At 43.2% G+C, this 24,000-nt stretch overlaps 1 protein-coding gene across 1 annotated transcript in view; it reads right to left on the bottom strand.

The window, feature by feature from the left end:
* Nucleotides 1–24,000, bottom strand: part of LOC310853966 (FERM and PDZ domain-containing protein 4-like) — a gene marked incomplete at both ends in the record, with an annotated part of 100,387 nt that overhangs the window by 28,727 nt on the left and 47,660 nt on the right. The window contains 2 exons of the mRNA XM_083758442.1: nt 686–840; nt 17,308–17,436. Of these exons, the coding sequence (XP_083614568.1) occupies nt 686–840; nt 17,308–17,436 (284 nt within the window). The remainder of the gene's footprint in view (nt 1–685; nt 841–17,307; nt 17,437–24,000) is intronic.

Genomic DNA, 24,000 nt, shown 5'->3' with positions numbered 1-24,000 from the left:
TCTGCTTGTAATTCAACACTGATTGATCACTGAGACGCCTAATCACTCACTCACTCACTCACTCACACTCACTCTCTCTCTCTAAGTGGCCCTTGGCAGTGTTGGCATGTCTACTTATTATATTAAGCAACTTTGGGCTTGTTCTTTCAGTAAAGTCGCTTGTAAATATTGGTAGTTGCGGCTTACATCTTTGGTTGTGCTTGTTTTAAAAGTGTATAAGTGCTTATGTTATTATTTCCGAAATGTTTTTTTTATTATTGTTTAGGCAACGTTGAGCGCAAAAGCACATCTACAACGAGTCGCATTGCAACACTGTGCTACATTTTGTGTGTCGTGTGCGCGCACACACGCGCACGCGCACGCACACACGGAATCCCAACCTATTATCATTATTATTATTATTTATTTATTTTTTGTTGTCCTTTTTTTGTTTGTATGTTTTTGGTTTTTTGTCTTGTTTTTGTTTTGTTATGTTTTGTTTTGTTTTTCTGTCTGTTTTTTTTTTTTTTTTTTTGTATCTTCATCCTTTTTATAGCTATTTTGAATATTAAAAGGGCTGGCATTATAAGCTGATCAGGCTTCTGCCAAACACTCCCTTTTGGTCAAAAAAGAAAACCCTGAATACATTGTATAAGGTGTGTGTATTTTAAATGACCAATACACTTGAACTTGAACTTGAACCTACCCGGCGTGACGGAGCGGACCACCACGGGCTTCTCGCTGCCGGCCACGAAGCCGAACCCGAGCACGGGGTCCCGTCTCATCTCCAGTGTGCGGGGCGGCGGCGGGGGGGCGCCGTCCTGGTGCACCTCCTCCAGGGAGCTGCTCTGAGACACCTGGCTGCATGGTGGGAAGGAACACAGAAGTGGCATTGGTTGGGGAAAAAGTACTCAATTAGCTGCTCTGAGTCACCTGGCTGCATGGTGGGAAGGAACACAGAAGTGGCATTGGTTGGGGAAAAAGTACTCAATTAGCTGCTCTGAGACACCTGGCTGCATGGTGGGAAGGAACACAGAAGTGGCATTGGTGGGAAAAAAGTACTCAATTAGCTGCTCTGAGACACCTGGCTGCATGGTGGGAAGGAACACAGAAGTGGCATTGGTTGGGGGAAAAAGTACTCAATTAGCTGCTCTGAGACACCTGGCTGCATAGTGGGAAGGAACACAGAAGTGGCATTGGTTGGGGGAAAAAGTACTCAATTAGCTGCTCTGAGACACCTGGCTGCATGGTGGGAAGGAACACAGAAGTGGCATTGGTTGGGGAAAAAGTACTCAATTAGCTGCTCTGAGTCACCTGGCTGCATGGTGGGAAGGAACACAGAAGTGGCATTGGTTGGGGAAAAAGTACTCAATTAGCTGCTCTGAGACACCTGGCTGCATAGTGGGAAGGAACACAGAAGTGGCATTGGTTGGGGGAAAAAAGTACTCAATTAGCTGCTCTGAGACACCTGGCTGCATGGTGGGAAGGAACACAAGAAGTGGCATTGGTTGGGGAAAAAGTACTCAATTAGCTGCTCTGAGACACCTGGCTGCATGGTGGGAAGGAACACAGAAGTGGCATTGGTTGGGGAAAAAAGTACTCAATTAGCTGCTCTGAGACACCTGGCTGCATGATGGGAAGGAACACAGAAGTGGCATTGGTTGGGGGAAAAAGTACTCAATTAGCTGCTCTGAGACACCTGGCTGCATGATGGGAAGGAACACAGAAGTGGCATTGGTTGGGGGAAAAAATACTCAATTAGCTGCTCTGAGACACCTGGCTGCATGGTGGGAAGGAACACAGAAGTGGCATTGGTGGGGAAAAAGTACTCAATTAGCTGCTCTGAGACACCTGGCTGCATGGTGGGAAGGAACACAGAAGTGGCATTGGTTGGGGGAAAAAGTACTCAATTAGCTGCTCTGAGACACCTGGCTGCATGGTGGGAAGGAACACAGAAGTGGGCATTGGTTGGGGAAAAAGTGCTCAATTAGCTGCTCTGAGACACCTGGCTGCATAGTGGTGGGAAGGAACACAGAAGTGGGCATTGGTTGGGGAAAAAAGTGCTCAATTATTTTACTTATGAATAAAAGTATCAATACTGCCATGCAGAATATATTCTGTTACGAATAAAAGTCCAGAATTTTTTTTTTACTTTTAGTAAAAGTATACAGAATGTGCCTCAAGATATACTTAACCCATTTAGACCTGATTTAAAAACATTCACTTTGAAATAATATATATTCAAAGATTTGCGCCACATTTTTACGATTTTTCAAAAATAGCAGACCTGAAAAATAGCTAAATTATAACATAATGTTTAAAACACCAAAAGGGGTTCCCGCCGAAAATGGGTTAAAGTATTCAATGTGCAGAATGTCCCATTCCACAAGTTCAAAAGGTATAAAAAGATAATACACTTTTTGAAAAAGGCTGATCGCATCGCAACGCATTGTGAGCCTAGTGTAGATCATCTATTTTCAAATAGTCAAAATGGATATAGTGCCCCTAGTGTTCCTTTCCCCTCCATCAGGCGCCCCGGCTGGCCAGGGGGAGGCAGTTTAGAAACCAGGATTACTGCATGTTTCTTTTGTGAGGGTACTACGTAACAGAATCAGAATCAAACTTTATTGTCACGTCACATTACAAGTAACATGGGTGAAATTCTTGTTTGTGCAGGTTAATCATTGCAGTTAGAAAGAAAGAAGTGCATAGCACATGACTAAACTACATGGTACAATATGTATGCATATATAAAAATCACACTTGTGTGAACTGAGTGGTGCAATTCCCCCCCCCCCCCCCCCCCCCACCTCTCTCTCTCTCTCTCATTAGCAGGCAGCAGGCACAGCACTACCCCTCTCTCTGTTTCTGGCGCCCCCTACTGGTATTAATAAGTCACATACTCACGCTCATGACCACTGATACATAGGTGTACACATGCAGGTACACAGGTACACGGACATTGCTGGTTGTAGGAGTGGTTGCACCACTCAAAAACACTAGGGGACACGGGGAGAACATGCAAACTCCACAGAGAAAGGCCCTTTCGCCAACCCCTAATTGGCACTGATGACGCACTGGAGGGAACACGCTGTGGGCATTGCTACTAGTCCCACTGGTGACGCTTCCCGCATCCCCAGCAAGGACTGTCTAAAGAGGACAAGACGCAAAGACCGTAAGGGCGCCGCCATGTTGCTCACATGGTGCTCCATGGAAGGAAAGAAACATGCACAATGGGCTTTATGCAGCCAACACTTCCGCGTTCAGCTTCCTTGGTCTCAACTGCGCATGTTTCTTTCCTTCCATGGAGCACCATGTGAGCAACATGGCGGCGCCCTTACGGTCTTCGCGTCTTGTCCTCTTTAGACAGTCCTTGATCCCCAGCAAGGAAGCTCTTAGAAGGAAGTGAAGTGGTCACGTGACTGGGCTGCGACATGACACTTTCATGGACACTTTCATGGGAGCCAAACTCACACCGGTAGTGCAACGAATACATGGCAGTGAATGGAGCCGGCTGGACCAGCTCATAACAAACATTATTCATGAACGATTGCGAGCTTTGTCATATAATTGGTTCAGGAATATGAAAGAAGACATAAGTGATATCACACGTTTTTTCAGAGTGGTTGTTTTTCGACTTAATAACTATTTATTTTTATTGAGGTATTTATAGAAGAGCACATAGTACGTTTTCTGCCTGGGCTGCTCTCTGCTCTTTGAAAAAATAAATCACATTAAGTAGTATGCACATCAAAAAATAAGACAGCCTAAAATAACGCGTTATATATATTATTTTATTTTCCAGAAGCGATCACTTTACAAAAGGTCTCAGTCATTCATAAATAATGTTTGTTCATGAGCTGGTCACTGAGCTCTCATTGACTCCAATGCATTCTGCCGAACTTCCGGGTGTAGTTTGGCTCCCATGAAAGTGTCCATGAAGTGTCATGTCGCAGCCCAGTCACGTGACCACTTCACTTCCTTCTAAGAGCTTCCTTGATCCCCAGTAGGAAGTGAACCAAGGACCTTCTTTCTAGCTGTGAGGCGACAGCGCTACCGACCGCGCCACCGTTCCCCCACTGCAGTGGTTTCTCAAACATGACCCCTCATCTGAAAAGATTTGTGCCAGGGAGGGACCCCAAGAGTGACGGACCGTGAGCTTGCAGATCGGCTATTTCTTTGAATAGCCAATATATACATGAATAATGTGGTTATGCAATGATTGACTTAGTTACTGCCCTATAGAACGTCGCAGTCCCTCCCCCTTTCAGAACAACGAGTGGCCCAGGAAATAAATCCCAATGCATTTTTCCCATAGCCATTTCTTAAAGTATTTATTTAAAGACAGTTACGCCGCGGACAAAGCCAACTCGGATCGTGACAAATCATGACAATGAACACAATGTTTTGGGCCGATCAAATAATTTATAAGAAGAAAAACAAAACAAATAGTGTTGTCTCCTGCCTTTATTTTCTTATTTCTAATGATTTGATCGGCCCAAAATATCATGTTCATTGTCATGATTTGTCACGATCCGAGTTGGTTTTGTTCGCGGCGTAACTGTCTTTAAATAAATACTTTAAGAAATGCCTATGAGGAAAATGAACGGCGATTTCTTTTCCGGTCTGTCGAGGGGGCGGGACTGCGACGCTCTATACTGTATTTCAAATGTTGTGAAAATAGATTTTCACTGTTTGGGAAAATCTTTCAGAACTTCAGAATTTAAGTTGACAAAAAATGTATGGTACATCGTAACTGATACTTTTGTGAAACAAGACCGCAAGGTCTTTCTTCTATACTGTTCTATTGGACCAATTGTGCATTTTATTATCTAATAAAAATGATAAATCATTCAAAAACAGGGGAGGGTGACAGTGATTTACAGAGAGAGACAGACAGAACACTCACATTTGGAGACGGAGTTCAGGGACCTCATTAGAATTAAGTGCCCTCTTTGACTTTATCCTCAATTCACTAATATTGTTTTAAAGAAACATGACACAAATGCAAATGGAAGATACGGTTTCCTCGGCTGCTTGTGCCTTGAATCACAATGGAGATTATCTTGGCATTTTGATATTATCATAGGAAACTTGGAGGAATCTGTAAGCACATAAAATAAGCCAATCTGCGAGCTCACGAGCACACACCAGCTCAGTGGCCTTGTGGTTAGAGTGTCCACCATGCGTTTGGGAGGTTGGGGTTCAATGCCCTGCTTGAGTCATCTACCAAAGACTAGTACAAACATTGTACCCGATGCCTCCCTCCATCAAGGAATGGGAGTAAGTCCCTTCAACATACTGTACTATATAGTGCCATATCCAAGAAGTGTATTTGTACATGAACCTGCCTACAGAAACAGCAGATAGGCTCCTGATCAGTATGGGCCATGTAGTTCAGGGGCCGTTGCTTCCCAAATTATGCTACACAAGTACACAAGTACATGGTCCTGTGCCAATATCAATGAAGCAGCTGTACAGTACACAACGTTTACTGTTATCGTTGTTCTTGTGCAATTCAAATGCAAATTATTAAGTCACAGGGCTGAGGTTAGAAGACCCAAAACTATACTGTTGTGTCTGAACAGATAATTTTTATGCATTTCTCTCCGTATATCTCTCTCTCTCTCTCTGTCTCTAGTGCATGCTCACGTACGCACGTTGCTATTATTTGAATTGAAATCCTGAATACTTTTTTGCTATTTTTGAATTGGAATCCTGAAAAGTAACATTATTATTTAATTTCAGATTCCTTTATGTTAACTTTATGAACTAAGTACAAATAATACAATGGAATACTAGTCATTCAGCGGGCCGCATTAAGTGAAGGTGGGGGCTGCATGTGGCACCCGAGCATGCCCGTGCATTGCCTACAATGTACAGTATAGGTGATGTCATGTAGGCCCAAATGACATCTGAGCATACAGTAACTACAGGATAGAACAAAAACGACTCGCATAAGACAAAAATTCACACAGACAGGCTAGCCCCTCCTATATATAGCATTTGTCCCCCACACATCTCAATATTTGCCATTGACAATGAATATGAGAAATTAGGTCAAATGGCCGCCAAATATGACGTGAATTTGTGGCAACATAAAGCTCCCCTCACTTCACACAGGTGTGATTTTTGAGGGGCCTATATACAGCTTTTGTCCCCACAAAATGTCCGAAAAACAAACATTAAATGCCATTGACAATGAAGGGAAAATGTACGACATCTTGTCCCCACACGTCTCATATTTGCCATCGACAATGAAAGGTGAAATTAGGTCAATCAAATGTCACACGTCTCAAGATTTGCCATTGACAATCTCTCTCTACATCGTCCTCAGATGAGGCCAGCTCCTTTGTGCTTTCCGCACCAGTATCTTTCTTTAGTACGTCCATGTAGGTAGGTTTAAGACGTTCTCTTGATCGATGCCCGTGTGTTGGTTCCCACAGTACTAGCTTTTTGGCCCGGGAGTTCTTGGTGTCGGTGGCAGTGGCCAGCTAGCATTCTCCTTACTGCTATCTTCTCTGTTACACTTGGTAATGCCCGTGCAGACGTTTGTTGGTGATGTGCTCATCCTGGTTGATGTTAAGTACCACACGTAAACATTCTGGTGTGGCACCCGTCCAGGGATTTCTGTAGGGCTTGTGTTATTGTCCAGCATTCACAGCCATAGAGGAGGACGGACTCCACGGTAGCAGAGAAGAAACTGATCTTGATGTGTCGGGGGAGGTTGGATTTCCACACACTGGTCATAAGAGCTCTCCTTGAACGGAGAAATGACATCAGGATTCTGCTAAATATGAACATCAAAACATGAAACGCCATTGACATTGAAGGGAACATTTACGTCATATGTAAACTAGCAAATCAGCTAACCAATCACAGGCAACAGGCATTCTGATCGGCCAGTATGAGATCATGCTATGAGCAAACCAGCCAATAAAGCACCACCTTATTTATGTACCTTATGTAGCAATGTCAAATGTCCTCTAACATAAATTGATGTACGATGATTTGCACAGACCTTACATACGTGTATACTTTAAATCAGTGGTTGTCAACTAGTGATCCAGGGACCAACCAGGGGTCCAAATGGACCCTTATCGGTCTGTACCTCCGAGAGTGTACCAATGAAACCGTACGGGAGGATTCAACAGAATCAACAGTATAGATTGGGTTTCCAGTATATAGTTTAAATCAATGATTCTCACACTTTTTGTAATTCAAGGCTCCCCAGTTTAACTATAATTCTCTGTTTAAAACATCTTTTGCCACTTGTTTTTTTCCAAAGCCCACACCGCCAAAGATGTCTTTGGACACCTGCTGTGTGTTTCTCTGTTAGCTGATCCAACATTTGACCATGTGTGTTTGGGTGTCGGTTACTGTGGTTACCGTGTTTATTAGTCTATTACAGTCTTGATGATGGAATGATTGTCATTATTCCTCTAGTTCATATCATACACAGACCTCAATGAAATGAACTCATCAAAGGCACCGCTCACTTCACACTGATGATGTACAGTACGATGATAAGAGTGTCCCTCCCTTCACACGGGTGTGATCACCCGGTGCCAATTGCCGAAGCTGTAATCCTGGGCACTACTCTCCCTCTGCCAACCTGGGGAGATAGACCCCATAACTCTGAGTGTACAAAAAGTGTACAAATTGACCGGGTTGGACCCGTTTGAGACCCACTGTTCTCGAAAAGCATAACCTGACACAGAAAAAAATGTTTGTGTGCTAAAAGTGTGATCGAGACCTGCTTATCCATACAATGAGAGGGACTGAAGTCATTACATCACTCAAAACCTTTTTTTTTTAAGTCTTCTTAACAGCGAAAAAAAGAAGGCAAGAGTTCTTTTCAGGCCAAGTTATTTTAGTCCAAGGCTGGTTCTGTGTCTGTCTGTTCAGTGTTTGCTTCAGTGGTGTGTGTGAAACGAACCGCACTAAGACTAATATCACCCTCTGCCATTCGTACATGCTAAGAATACACACAGTACCTGCTTTCAGAATGCTTCTTCAGAACACAGTCTTGATATTCGATCGAATTCCAAGCCCAAATTGTGTTTTGTGATAAATGGATGCTATAGATTTGGCTGGCAAACAATTTACGTCACAAGTGTTCTAAACAAACATTAAGGGCCCAATCTTGCCCTTACCCCTAATCCCTAAACATATTTGCCTTTTTTTTTTTACTATTTTGAAAAACATTTTAAAATAGTTCAACTAGACGATCCACATAGACACGTTGTTAGCTTGTAGATCGGCTATTTGAACTATTTTAAAAGGTTTTTCAAAATAGTAAAAAATGGTGTAGGGGTAAGGGGGGGCGCGATTATATATAGCCCTAAATGTCCATCGACTTTGCTGCCATATGACGTCATTTCAAAAGCCAGGCGTACATGTGATTACTTCTTCCACCAGTGGTCACTGTCAGGAGGGCATGTCATAAGATCTGATGATACCATGGTGGATTATGTGACCTGCGTTCCCAGATATCCCACCCAGCAGTTAAAGACCATAACCTGCCCTGCTTGTGATCATAATTACTTCTAGGGCTTAAAGACGTGGGGAGAAGAAAAATACGTTTTTCACAGCATATAGGTCCTAAGGTCACAATGAGGACATATCCATCAGTATAGATGACATAATAAATGTGTATTTTTTGAGGGGCACTAGCCCCTCCCATATGCAGCTTTTGGTGTGTGTGCACAGACTTTGTCTTTATACACAATCATTACATTCCCATTTTTTACTTTGAACTTTGACAATGAATGGCCAATTTTACGTCATAGTTTCTGAGCAAGGAGACAGTGTTAATTTACATCATGATGACGATAAGAGTGCCCCTCACTTCACACAGGTGTGATTTTTATATCAAATGTCCTTTAGATCTTTGAGGGGCGCTAGCCCCTCCAATATTCCGCTATAGTGTAGATTTCATACTACTATTATACTATATGTGATGACAGATAGAAAAGTATGAATGTTAATTAAAATGTGTTGACTTCATTCACCTTTTGATTCTCATTGCTCACGTTCCTCCACTCGCACCTCATTTTAACCCATTTTGGGCGGGAACCCCTTTTTTAAATATTATGTTATAATTTAGCTATTGAAAAATAGCAGATCTACAAGCTCATAGCGCGCCACTCGGTGGTGCGCTATGAGCTTGTAGGTCTGCTATTTTTGAAAAATCGTGAAAACGTGGTGCAAATCTTTGAATATAGATTCTTTCAAAGTGAATGTTTTTAACTCAGGTCTAAATGGATTAATTGGGGAGACACAATTTGACTGCTATAGGGAACGGTCCTGTTCCCTAGCAGCTGATTTTGTCAACGAAAACCACACTCCTGGGCCCTGTCCCCGAACTAAACTTTGCCCAAACTTTGGCAATGAAGCCATTTCATGACGTCTATATATCATTATACTCTCTCTACAGTCCCAGACTGTTGCCTCCCACGTTTTTCAAATGCTTCCTGCGTCATACAGCCTGTGCAGTGTGCAAAGACAGTGCTGAAAACCATCTCCTGGAAAGCCTTTCTTGGCTTTCGGCAGGTTCAGTTACAGATTCTGAGTAGTTGTCTGGCTATGTGCGAGGCTACATGTAACCCTTCCATGTACATGTCACCAAAAATGCACATACTGTGTTCGGTATAGACCACAAAACCCCCCCTGCCTGTCTACCAAAACAAACAGTGAGAACACCACAACACAGCGAGAGAGGACTCATATTGGAACGGATCAGAATGGAAGTTGAGCAGAATCCATTGTTCATTTTAAACAAACTTTTCCTCACTTTTGCACAACTCTTCCCTCTTCTGCCTCCCCCTCCTTCCTTGTTCCCTGACACACTCCCTCATGTGTTTCTATTACTCATCATCCTCTCTCACCGTGTTCAACGCGTTCTCTGTCTCTTCCTCTGGCTTGTGTTAAAATGCATTATTGGCAATGCTCCCTCTCTCTCTGAACAAAGAGTACAGTGTTGTCACTAGAAAACACTCCCCCCCCCCCCTGTCCTGTCTCTCCAGTGTTGTTTTTGGCAGCAAATGTCTATTTTAGTTTTAGTCATAGTCTCTTGAATAGTTTTCACTTAGTTTTAGTCACATTTTAGTCACCTGGAATCTGTTAGTGTTGGTTTAGTTTTAGTCGACTACATCTGCAGGTGATTTAGTCAATTAAAATGTGTTTTGATGCCGTCATAATGGCTGATTTTACACTTGCTGAAAATAGCCGAGCTTGCAAACAAGTGTAAAATGACGTATACTGGATCTCTTGTCCACTAGTCCCTTCCTATAACATTTTAGTCTAGTTTTTATTTGTTGACGAAATTGTCAATATATTTAGTATTAGTTTTAGTCATCATAGCTTAGTTTCCATTTAGTTGAAAAAAGGTACTGTAGTTGCCGAAAATGTTTTGTCATAGTTTTAGTTGACAAAATCAATCTCTCTCTCTCTCCTTTTTTTAACTGCAGCATATATTTATATATATATATATATATATATATATATATATATACATCCACTTTGTTCAGAGGCAGGTGCACAGTGGACAGTGACTACTACTCGTGAGAAAAAGCGTGTCATGAACAACTGCTCTTGCTCGGCAGGAATCCATTTTTATTCAAGTTGACATTGGTTTGGGTCCCTCTGGTTCAGGCCTGGTCAACGTTGATGATTGAGAGGGCCACTATATTTATATATATATATATATTTATATATATATATATATTTATATATATTGAGAGGGCCACTATATTTCCACAATCACTCCAGAGGGTCACATTGCATAAATCGTTGCTGTCGGGAGGATACCGCCTAACTACATTTTTGAGGTTTTTGGTTTTTTTCTTGTCATAAATCAATGCTTTAACCCATTCTGACCTGAGATCAGATTCATACGAGGTTTCCACTGGACACACGCTGGTCTGACGAACCCATTCTGACCTGAGATCAGATTAAAAAAATGTCAGTCGTTCTTCGATTTTTTTCAAAAATAGCAGACCTACAAGCTCGTATCGCGCCACTCGGTGGCGCGATATGAGCTTGTAGATCTGCTATTTTTCAATAGCTAAAGCATGACATGATGCCAACACCAAAATGGGTGCCCGGTCAGAATGGGTTAAAGTATAGAACACCCTAAAATATTGAACCAATGAAAAGTATTCAAAAGTCACCTCATACTGTCTATTAAAACAGCTAGCTCCACCATGCACCTCTCCCAAGTAAATGCCCAGATATAAAGTCACAATACCATAACTTCGATGGGGCAGTAGTGCAGTGAGTTAAAAAATTTTATATAAGGTTTTCTTCATTTCCTTTTACCAATATCACAGACTGAAGTACGTAAAGTGGGTTTTGTTTGGAATTGCAACTCAATATTATATCAGTATTTGGATATTTCCGCGCCATTGGCGTAGATCTAGGTCAATTGAAGCCTATATTATTTAATACTACGCTTAGGGCTGGGCGATATGACAAAATCTCATATCACGATATAGAATTTATTTTATCACGATAACGATATACTCACGATATAGCATATTTTTTACGATACCTATTTTTTTATCTAAAATAATTGATTTTTGTTCAGGTCGAGTACTTTACTGTACTTGGGCTGTACTGTACTGTACTGTACTGTACTGTACTGTACTGTACTGTACTGTACTGTACTGTACTGTACTGTACTGTACTGTACTGTACTGTACTGTACTGTACTGTACTGTACTGTACTGTACTGTACTGTACAAGCTCTCCTCCCTGGCCTCTGTCTGTGTTAGGCTGCACAACAGTGACACTTGGTGGTGACAATAGTTATGCTATTTCGTGCTCGGATACAGGGACAGGGACACACATAGCTGTCTATAATGGTTGCACCACTCAAAAAACAATTAAATTCACATTATCCAGTCTACTTATATGAATATAATACTGATGCCCTTCCCATGCACAGACAGGCCCAAAGCAAGTACAAAAATATTACAAAATAAAATGTATATAATAATAATTAGAGGCTGAACTCAATTGTTCAGCCTCTGTAGACATTTTTAAAGCACAGCTCAAGACCCACTTCTACAACATTGCTTTTAATTGATCTTTTATTTTTTGTTATTCATGTCCTCACTGTATTGCATCACTGCTTGTTTTTTAATGTCGTTGCCTTGCTTTTCTTTTTTTCTCCATTGCTCTGTAAAGCACTTTGAGAGCTGCATTTCATGTCATGAAAGGTGCTATACAAATAAAGTTTTATTAGTATTATTAATAATTATTATTATTATGACAATTAAAAAGAAAAAAGAAAGAAATAAGACGTTGCCTTCAGACACAGAAGTACAGGCCTGTGTCTGCATTAAATTGGCTTAAGGAAAAAATAAATATCTCATGTCACAGTTTGTCACTACAGTTGTTTCAGTTCATTTAAGCTCTGTATAGGGAATCAACATGTTCTGTTGTAGTTATAGTTTAGTTTGTTAAAGACGTTGGGCAGCTTAACGATGTTTAATTGACTACAGGCGATAGAGTGAGAGAGAACGCGATCTTGTCGTCAACTCTCCATGCCCACAGCTGTGCGTATATGGGAGTCTAGGACGAGTGGGGCTTTTTCTTTTCCTTTTTTTTTGATGATCACAACAAAGTCAGCGTCTTGTGTTGTTGTTGTAAGCTGTTGCTGAATTAAGGACTTTTCAAATGGAATAATTTATTTGGAACAATAAAACAAGACAGACGCAGCAGGAGGACTGCACAGGTAAGAGGAACGTCTTCGTCTTGGAAGAAGTTTGCAGTGCACCCGACGACGGACAAGCTTATTGTTCAACTGTGTAAAACATGCGTGGCTCACGCAATTTATCAATTTGACCCAACATGAAACCTGCATTTATAACAGTGAATGACCGGTTACTTTAGGGCGCGTTCGGAAATAGCGCACTAGGCGCACTGTGCAATGCAAACTGATAGATGAGTTCGCTCCGGTGTGGTATTTCCGAACGTGCCCCTTACACCGCTCTGAATCTCGTCAGCCATCATCATCATCTCCCTCTTTTAGGTGCAAGCACCACCTCGGCTTGTGTTGTGGTCGTGTTGGCCTTAGAGTATATAATAGAGAAGACATCCGAAAGGTGTTGGCTCACTGTTTTCAGTGCGTGCGGTGGGCTGCTGGGCATGCCGTATATAAGCGCTGTGACGTAAAATACTGCCGTAAAGCGAAACGGCGATATAAGCGATATAGCTTTTTTTTCGTGATAGACATTTTCTATCGAAAATACGATATATATCGTCATATCGCCCAGCCCTAACTACGCTTACCGCCATTGGCGTAGATCAATGGCAATTGGGCTTTTATAGCGATCGATATTTTTGAAAGATCGAAGAACGACTGACATTTTTAGAATCTGATCTCAGGTCAGAATGGGTTAATCAGACAAGTGTGTGTCCAGTGGAAACCTCGTATGAATCTGATCTCAGGTCAGAATGGGTTAAGTAAAGCTGGGAGGCCCACATGTGCCGATGTATGCTCTGAACCATCATCAAGAGTGTCTATAGATATTAGATAACGGTTTTGGACATACAAGGCGACAGTGACAACATTCTCTCCAAAAGTCTAATAACACAGTATAGGGCGCAGTATCGCCCCTGACCTCTAGTAGAACACTTGTACTACATACACTCGCATGGTACATATACTAAGCACCATGCGAGCTAGTATAGCTATCTAGCTATAGGCCTATAGCTTGTGGCCTCTGTCATGTTAGCTTTAATCTGGCGAGACGGTAAAGAACATTACATCGACCCCGGGATGCGACCTCATCAACGGGGCGATTAGGATCCAGTACAATCTCTGCCTCACCTCCCCACCCTCTCTCCCTCTCTCTCCATCCTCCCATGGTATACTGTAGCAATGCACATATACAATGTTACCAGATTTGGTTAGAGAAATAAGCAACAAGGTCTAGGAATACATGCCCAAAAGAAGCGATTACGCCACATGAGCACTTTAAACCTATTACCAATGGCGGTAAGCGTAGTATTAAATAATATAGGCTTTATATATATATATATATATATATATATATATGCTATATACTGTATTGCATAGCATGAACACATCCATTTGAAAATAGCTGATCTAATAGAGCTTGTAGATCTGCTATTTTCAACAAATCTTAATTTAAAATGTGGAGTATTTCAAACATTCTAACAACACAATTCTCGTATGGGGCTCCCTGGTGTCCAATCTGTACATGACCTGACAATATTTGACAACCACTGGTTTATGTAATACATGAAAAATGGAAGCAAGCCCGAAATAAGCAACCCGGGAACTGCCAATATTTACAACCAACTTTACAGAAAGAATTAAGCCCAAAGTCTCTTATAACAAGAGGACATGGCAACACTGATCTCAGAGTAAATCTGTTGGTAATGAAGCATGTTCCAATCTGGGACGCGCGAGACGGCGGCGGGGATCACTCACGTTTAATCCCTCATGGAGGGCCGACCCAGCGTCAGGGGGGCTACTGGGTCAGGATGACATTGAATCCATAAGGTCAGCAGGGCCGACGCGGTTAAAAAGTGGAGGGCGAGAGATCGGCGTGCTCTGTGATTAATTCACCAGTTCTGTGGTTTCCCTGTTCCCTCTGGCTGTCATCTTACTCTACGACTCTTCTTCTAGACAGGCCTCCTTCTAGACGGGGCGAGGTCGCTTCTCCCTTAGGGTGTCTTACTGGTTATTGTTATTTTCTTGATTTTTTATTTAGTCTTCTCCCATGGAGCAATGTGTAGCTGTCCATGCTGCTGAAACAGTGACTAGACCTGTAGTGAACTGTCCATGGTGCTGAAGCAGTGAATAGAGCTGTCCTGTAGTGAACTGTCCATGGTGCTGAAGCAGTGAATAGAGCTGTCCTGTAGTGAACTGTCCATGGTGCTGAAGCAGTGAATAGGCCTGTCCTGTAGTGAACTGTCCATGGTGCTGAAACAGTGACTGGACCTGTACTGAACTGTCCATGGTGCTGACACAGTGACTGGACCTGTACTGAACTGTCCATGGTGCTGACACAGTGACTGGACCTGTACTGAACTGTCCATGGTGCTGAAGCAGTGAATAGGCCTGTCCTGTAGTGAACTGTCCATGGTGCTGAAACAGTGACTGGACCTTTAGTGAACTGTCCATGGTGCTGAAACAGTGACTGGACCTGTACTGAACTGTCCATGGTGCTGAAACAGTGAATAGAGCTGTACTGAACTGTCCATGGTGCTGAAACAGTGAATAGAGCTGTCCTGTAGTGAACTGTCCATGGTGCTGAAGCAGTGAATAGAGCTGTCCTGTACTGAACTGTCCATGGTGCTGAAGCAGTGAATAGAGCTGTCCTGTACTGAACTGTCCATGGTGCTGAAGCAGTGAATAGAGCTGTCCTGTAGTGAACTGTCCATGGTGCTGAAGCAGTGAATAGAGCTGTCCTGTAGTGAACTGTCCATGGTGCTGAAGCAGTGAATAGAGCTGTCCTGTAGTGAACTGTCCATGGTGCTGAAGCAGTGAATAGAGCTGTCCTGTAGTGAACTGTCCATGGTGCTGAAGCAGTGATGCTGGTGCAGTGACTGGACCTGTACTGAACCGTCCATGCTGCTGAAGCAGTGAATAGAGCTGTACTGAACTGAACTGTCCATGGTGCTGAAGCAGTGAATAGAGCTGTACTGAACTGAACTGTCCATGGTGCTGAAACAGTGACTGGACCTGTACTGAACCGTCCATGCTGCTGACACAGTGAATAGAGCTGTACTGAACTGTCCATGGTGCTAAGCAGTGAATGGACCTGCAGCGATCTGTCCATGGTTCTGAAGTAGTGAATGAGCATTGTACTGCGACGCACGCACACACGCATATATCCACTCTCCTTAGAAATCCAATTGTGACACTATCTGGATAGCAGTGTCACCTCAACTTAAGCCATGAGCCTTTCTTCAGCCAGCTCTCATTTGTAACAGGTTAGAGCGTGATGATCCGTGTTCTCTCAGCGAGCAGGAGGCAGCGAGAGAGGAGAGATGACAGTAAAACAATACTGTAGATATTCACCGTGACTAATTTCATTCAGCTCTATTCCGTTTATCCCATTTAGGACTGAGGCCGATATAGGGGAAATAAATCTTCTGAAAAGTATGTAATTTAGATAGCATAGTATGTAGACATAGCACTCTATAGTGTATACTCATAGTTCATTGTACAGATACTGTTAGATGGATGTTAGGTTCTTAGCTTGCTTATGATCCTTGATGACTATTTCTATGTATTTGATGTATTACATGTGTCATTCTTGCTTACTTACTGGTAGTCGCTCTGGATTAAATGCCTAAATTGTTCTAACTATATGTGTTTTTTCGTAAATTAATGCCCTGCTAGATCATATACAGTGTCACATCTCACATGTGCTGTTTTTTTGTTTTTGTTTTTGCAATTTTCTTTTACCAAACAGCTGCTACTTTTGCCGTTGAATCATGAAAAGTAAAAGTTTTGGACATTATGAGGTTTCCACCCGACAGATGCAACATACAGTAGCTTACGGAAACCTTATTATCTCCTTATTTTAACTTTTTATGTTTTCCCATAAATGAGTGTGCATATGCAGGGCGTTTGGAATGGGATGGTCTGTGCTGCCGCTAGAATGACAAACTATACACTGACACGGAGCAAGACAGGAACGCCAAAAAACGTCACATCCGGTTTTTTACCCTGGGCAGAATTTTCTATGGCTGCCAATGCAACGTTTTCCAATCCTTAATCACATATGGACAAACATCTATGCCGATAATATCTAACTTGCGGAGGTAACGTGCCTTGTCCACGGGCAACAGATCTTTCAACGTATGGCATTGCAAATACGTTTGATAATCGATACTCTGCGCAATATTGTTTTGGAAATGCCGTAAATTGCATTGCAGTGAACGAGAGCAAATCACAACTTACCCTGGGGGTGGTGACTCCGCCCTGAATACGCGTTGTCGTGTCAGTGTATACACCTCTCTTCCTTCCTTCCTTCCTTCCTTCCTTCCCAAAAGCTGTACAGTAGCAACACAACTGAAACCACTGCATTTGATGATAGCTTCCGGTTGAGGAAACAGGGGCAGGGTCAGGTATAGGCCAGAAAAAAACAAAAAAAACAACACTGCCCACCAAGGCATTATTACCACGCCGCTGCATTAGAACCCCACAGCAACGAGCTGTATAATCTGGACGCCCCGAGGCAAACAAATTTGTATATTAGTTTTCTTCCTGCAATCATATACTATAACCTCCGGGGGGGGGGTGTGTGTGTGTGTGCGCGGCTGCGCGCGTGGTCTTACTTGCTGTGGTAGTCGCGTCCCTCTCCAGAGGACATGTTCATGCTGTCCCAGCAGTAGGGTGGACCCTGCAGGCCTCCCCAGGAGCCCCCCGGGCCAGGGGGCGGCCAGCCCGCTGTTCTGTTCTTATGGCTGTAACGCAAAACACACAGCCAGTTAGACACCATTTAAAAAAAAGTTTTTAAGTCAAGGACCCCCAAAATTGTATTTGCCCCCCCCCCCCCCCCCCCCCCCCCCAGAAGAGAAGATTTGGCATGTGAGATTGTATATCTGCTTTCGATAGCCAACATATAAATGGAATGACTGTCACGCTATATTAACACAGTGTTGCTGGGGATCTTTGCTGAAAACAGTGTGTCTTTAAGTTCACAAGGTGTCACGTTGCGATGCATTGTGAGGCTGCAAATCTATCTGGCTATCTATCGTGGAATAAAAATGGTGTAGCATTTGCAGGGAATGACTGGGGGGGGGGGGGGGGGGGGAGGAGTGGGCGGGGGAAGCGAGCATATGCTGGACATCCACAGTCGCACAAAACGATTACGGTTGCAGAGCGCGGTGTCAGGTCGTTTTCAAGGACTGGCAAATGTCACCAAAAAGGAGTGCGCTTCCTCTCTCTCTCTCTCTGAGCCGTGACATTCTGGGATACATTCACATCCCGTGCCGAGGCCTTTCCCCAAAAAGATCGTGTTCATGTGAGAACGTGTCACATTTGGTCGCAGTTCGGGGCCCTCAATTAGCACGACTTCTTCACCCCCTCCCGGCACGTTGCCGTCCCGTCTCGCGGCAGACAGCCAGCCAGCGCTCAACGCAATCGACCGCGGTTGAATAACGTCCCCGGCGCGATGGGCCGCATGCAGACAGGCAATCAATGGCTTACTCTGCAAAATTACGATGCAGGGCCACGGGGACGAGACGGCCAGAAGGGAGGGGGGACGGGACGGGGACGGAGACGATATGACAGCTGATTTGCTTACCGCAGATTACGCTAACAATGTCATTGAGGAGTCCAGCTATACGTACAGCGCAGAGGGCACGGGAGGGATGGGGGAGGGGAGACTGCTGGGGTAATAAAGAGCTGACTGAGAGAGAAGAGGGGGTTGTTGCAGAGAAAGACATTGAGGGTGTGTGTGTGTGTGTGTGTGCGTGCGTGTGTGCATGCGTGCGTGTGTGTGTAGAAGAGAGAGAGAGAGAGAGAGAGAGAGAGGTGGAGAGAGTGAGAGACGTGGGACAAGCCAGACAGAAATCTGCTAATGCAAATGTCGCTTTAAATCACGGTGTCTGGTTAGAGGACATTATGCGAAAAGGGCCCCATCCCCTAGATGATGAGAATTGACAGCCCAGTGTATCGGCGTAGCATCACCAAGCAGGGATTTGCATATCTATAAGTCAGGGCCGTTGACCCTTGACCCGTGTAAAGCACGGAGGCCAGGCTAATTAAAACAACCACTTCCAGGGCCGATGACTCGGCCTCCGTTGACATCACACTGAATTACATCAGCGGAAGCTTTGCAGTATCATTGCTGTCGGGCCGAAACCTCTTATCTACAGAACTTTTTGTGGGCTTTTTTATTATAGATTAACCCATTTAGGCCTGACGTCGAAATTTAAAATAAATATTTTTTTAAATGTATTTCTTTCTGAAAAACCTCATGTTTCTATATCAGTGGTTCTCAATATTTCATGTCAAGGACCCCCAAAAATATATGAAATTGGCCGCTGACCCCCATCTGAAAATGTGTTGTTTCAGGGACCACCTCCCAGAAGCAAAGATTTGAGTTAAAACCGTTCGCTCTGAAAGAATATATATTCAAAGCTTTGCACCACATGTTCATGATTTTTTCAAAAATAGCAGACCTACGAGCTTGTAGACGAGTCATTCTTTCCGCCGCGCTAACAGCTAAGTCAACGGTAAGCTAATATGAGCCCAGAGCGTAGCATACGGTAGCCGAAAGGCGAACTGACAAAAAAAAGGAAAGATTCTGAATATTCTTATCTCGCCCGGTATCATTGAGGATGCGCTAGGACAGGACGTCCTCACACGTCGGATGTACAGCTCGGTTCGAGTCCCTATGACGTTTCCAGACGTCGTATGTACAGATTGTGTTAAGAACGTCTCATTTCCACATGTCTTAGACGGCAATTAAGTTATATCGCCACCATCTTATGTGCAATCCCTATTTTGCAAGTCACAATGAAGGCAAACACTCACCAGCATATGCATGTATGTATATGTATGTAGTGTTCTGTATGTTAATTAATTCAGGGTGCTATGCAGTATCGGCTATATTGACTTTAATTCAAAGTTTTCAAATAATCTATGATCACTTGTTGCACTGAAATAGAAGGGGTATATGCTTTAATAATAGGGAACTGAGAATGTGTATTTGTTGGTTTGTAGGAGATATCACAGCCGTGTCTTGAGCCAGTCACATAATTAGACTACCATAGCTGCACTTGGACATCTTTACTTTCTATGTGAGGTTTCTATGTGAGGGTCATTTTACCACATAGCGCCTTGACACAGTGCACAAATCACCACACGCATAATAGTAACATGGCATTGGTCACGCCTCCACGTCTTCAGTTAAGTAATAAGACCTGGCTGTAACTCAGACGTGCTTAATAGGGCCCCACAAACTCTGATCCTACAAAGACCCAGATTGCTCCTGGGTTTCATTCTGGATCTGGTTCATACATGGATATATATACTGTGTATATATATATATATATATATATATATATATATATATATATGATGAATTACATTCTCACAAAGCCAGCACCAAGAGATAAGACCTATAATCTAAAGAAAATGCGTAGGAGATAGTATCACTTTCATTTACAGCTGCAATATGTTTTCAATGTATAAGTATAAAGACAAATGCATACTAGATAAGGACGTCGTCCCCATAACAATCCAGACGCTTCACTCCCATATTGCGTTGGTGACGGGTCGCATGCATCAGTCCGTCATCTCTAAAAGTGTCCAATGGATAAAAAACAAAGGCTTGTTTGTCCTCTCGAACATATTAACCTATATTAACCTAACAAATTATTATTTCAAAAACAAAAAAACATACATGTACAGCAACAACTAATGAGACACAGAGGCTGCATCCGGATTGAACGGTATAACGACGTATAGGTTGGAACAGGTCTAAATGCGAAAAGACATTTAATGTCCATGTTGACTTCTTCCCGGTGATACGTCACCAAAGGATGGCCCTCTTGAGACAGTGGATCTGACCCGTCGGGCCGTGCAAAAAGTAATGTTCACTTTCCACAGAGACGCATGAGATCATCGACGTGCGGCGAGTAATTCTCACGTCGAGCCATTATGATTGATCACACACGGAATGAAACATCAGCGATGAAAAAATATCGCACGGATCAGTCCAGGCGGTCCAAAAAGGATGAGATCAGACCAAAATCATATGCTTGAAGACTCCTACACCACGCATAAGGTCCCTCTGCTAATGACTCCTAGACCTTATCCAGATTCTTTGGAGACATGTGCTGCATGTCATTATAGCTATGGGCAATCATCAGTTAGGGGAAAGCCGTATTCCCCAAGAAAAAAGGTTTTTTACAAAACGTTAATATCGTGTCTGGCGGCGGGTGGTGGTGCACGGGAACCATGTACAAGTCTCCTTATTCTGGAAGAAAAGAAACAGCCCCCAAAGAACAGCTTCCGTTTTCAACGGCGCTGCTCCTCTGCCGACTTCCACCCGTCTGTACGCTGTTGTTGGGATGACGCCATGTGCCCCGTGGGCAGCCACCCGGTGCCCACTGTCTCATCATCTGACACTTCAGTCATCCTGTGGGGTGGGGGGGGGGGCATCCTCCGAAATAGAACCGGGGGAGAGACGCTTTAGTCACAATACATGTCACGGGATTCTTCCGCTCGCCGTGGTATTAATGGCCACCTCCATCCGTCCATCGTAGAGTGCGTTTGCTGTGCTGTGGTGTGGTGTGTGTGGTGTGGCGCGGCGTGCAAGCCGAGGCAGATGTTCATCTGTGTTTGTGTCACTGTTGCCACCGAGAGAGATGGAGAGCGGCTTTTGGTCTGAGCGCGAACTACAACAGCTTGCACGCACGGCCTCGCCTCCTTCATCCTATAATCCCACCCTGACCCCTGTGTGCGTGTGTGCGTGCGTGCATGTGTGTGTGTGTGTGTTTGTGTGCGCGAGAGTAACAGAGGAGAGAGAGAGAGAAAGTGAGTATTGTGTATGAAAAAGAATGAGAGACTGAGAATGAGACTTGACTGGGTGTGTGCATGCGAGTGTGTATGCGTGAGAGAGAGAACCCTATAAGTGTATGTGCGCATGCGTACAAGCATCTGTGCGTGTGTGTGTGTGTGTGTGTGTGTGTGTGTGTTTGGTAAGAGGATTTTCAGAGAGACTTGTTACCAGTTCTTGTTTCAGAGCTAAAGTCTCACCGCTGGAGAGAGGTGCTATAAAAACCTGTAAACAAAAGTGACATTTGCCACTTGTCTCCAAACACCTCCAAAACAACCACCGCAGTTACTCAGGACTCGAGGGCACTTGAACGTTGAAAAGGCCACCGCAAAACACAATTAATTCATTCATAAAAATCAATTCAACCTCGTCCGAGTCGCCTCATATTTATAATAATAATAATAAAACTTTATTTGTATAGCACCTTTCATGACATGAAATGCAGCTCAAAGTGCTTTACAGAACAATGGAGAATAAAAGAAAAGCTAGGCAAAGACATTCAAAAACAAGCAGTAATGCAATACAGTGAGGACATGAATAACAAAAAATAAAAGATCAATTAAAAGCAATGTTGTAGAAGTGGGTCTTGAGCTGAGCTTTAAAAATGTCTACAGAGGCTGCCTGATGGAGGTACAGTGGGAGCTTGTTCCATGCCGACGGCCCGTAGAAGCAAAAAGCTGCTTCCCCGTATTTTTTTGTTGCCATTTTCTTGGGCAAAGCGAGCAGGCCGGCGGTGGAAGACCTTAGGGGGCGGTTTGGGACATATTTAGGCAGGCAGTCATGTAGGTAGGAAGGTGCGAGACCATTGAGAGCTTTATAGACGAGTAAAATAATTTTAAAATCAATCCTAAAAACAACCGGAAGCCAGTGCAGTGATGCCAAAACTGGAGTTATATGTTCTCTCATCTTAGTTCTAGTTAAAACACTGGCTGCTGCATTTTGGACAAGTTGTAATCTGTCAGTAGTTTTCTGAGGCAGTCCTGAAAAAAGTGCATTGCAGTAATCAAGCCGAGAAAAAACAAAGGCGTGGATTAACGTTTTTGCATCGTCCAAAGACAAATAGGCTCTGATTCGTGCAATATTTCTAAGGTGAAAAAAGGCAATCTTGGTAACATGATTAATGTGTGAATTAAAATTCAATTCAGAATCAATAATGACCCCCAGGTTCTTTACTGTACTGTTACTTTCTACAAGCTAACTAACTAATCTACAAGCTCATAGCGCGCCACCGAGTGGCGCGCTACAAGCTTGTAGGTCTGATATTTTTTAAATCTGATCTCAGGTCAGAATGGGTTAAAGAACCACCATTCTTCTGTGCGTTATAGAATCTGATCTCAGGTCAGAATGGGTTAAGAACATGAACGTGAACCACGGCGGGTCATCACCATGGCGTCTTGTCGGCCAAATGTATTGTTGCCGCGGTCATTTCGTCAATAATATATTACCGTATAAACACATAGACCTGAACCTATATTTAGCCCATTCTGAACGGGAACCCATTTTGGTGTTAGCATCATGTTATGCTTTAGCTAAATCGAAGAACGACTGACATTTTTAGAATGTGATCTCAGGTCAGAATGGGTTAATCAGACCAGTGTGTGTCCAGTGGAAACCTCGTATGAATCTGATCTCAGGTCAGAATGGGTTATACTAGTGGACACCATTGTCTTCTCGGGCAGAAACCTACTTTTTCGTAAATTAACACTCTAATGGACTACAGCGTCACATAAAAGCATCAACAGTACCAAATTGATGAGCTTGAGAAGCTACCTTTTGGATTTTTGAATTTGAATCCTGACAGTTCTGGACATGATGAGGTTTCCCCACCAGACAGAGACGATATAATACAGGATCTTTTGCATTAATTCAATCAGTGTCCTATACCTGTATATACCAAAGAAAAGAGACTGCAACGCAGCATGGCACAAGTCTATTCCATTTGGAAGCGTATCACTATCAATAATTGAGTGAAGTCGGTGCTTTCATCGCAACATTACACAAACTAAACAAGATTATAATGGAGGGGGAGAAAAAAGGATCTAGTTTTACTTGCCTCTGCTTATATGGACACATTGATGGGCCCTGACGTGAACCCATACACTGGGGTAAACATCCCATGTTTACCCCATACACATGGTTACCCCATACACTGGGGTAGAGGGAAGGGAAGTTACTAGAGGGTCTTGGATAGAGCCCTATAGAGCGTCCCAAGTCCCCTTTCAGAACGACGAGAGGCCCAGGAAAGGATTCCCCATTCATTTTCCCCGTAGGCTTTTTCAAAATGTATTTATTTAACCCATTTTGACCTGAGATCAGATTCTAAAAAATGTCTTCTACATCCTGACACTTTTCTGAAAAAGCCATGTTTCTATGTCAGTCGTTCTTCAATTTTTCAAAAGTAGCAGACCTACAAGCTCGCATGAGCTTGTATGAGCTTGTAGATCTGCTATTTTTCAAT

The sequence above is a fragment of the Protomyctophum parallelum genome (genome assembly GCF_964188405.1).
Source record: "Protomyctophum parallelum genome assembly, chromosome: 23".
Lineage (NCBI taxonomy): Eukaryota > Metazoa > Chordata > Actinopteri > Myctophiformes > Myctophidae > Protomyctophum > Protomyctophum parallelum.
This window is presented reverse-complemented; position numbering and strand designations above follow the sequence as displayed.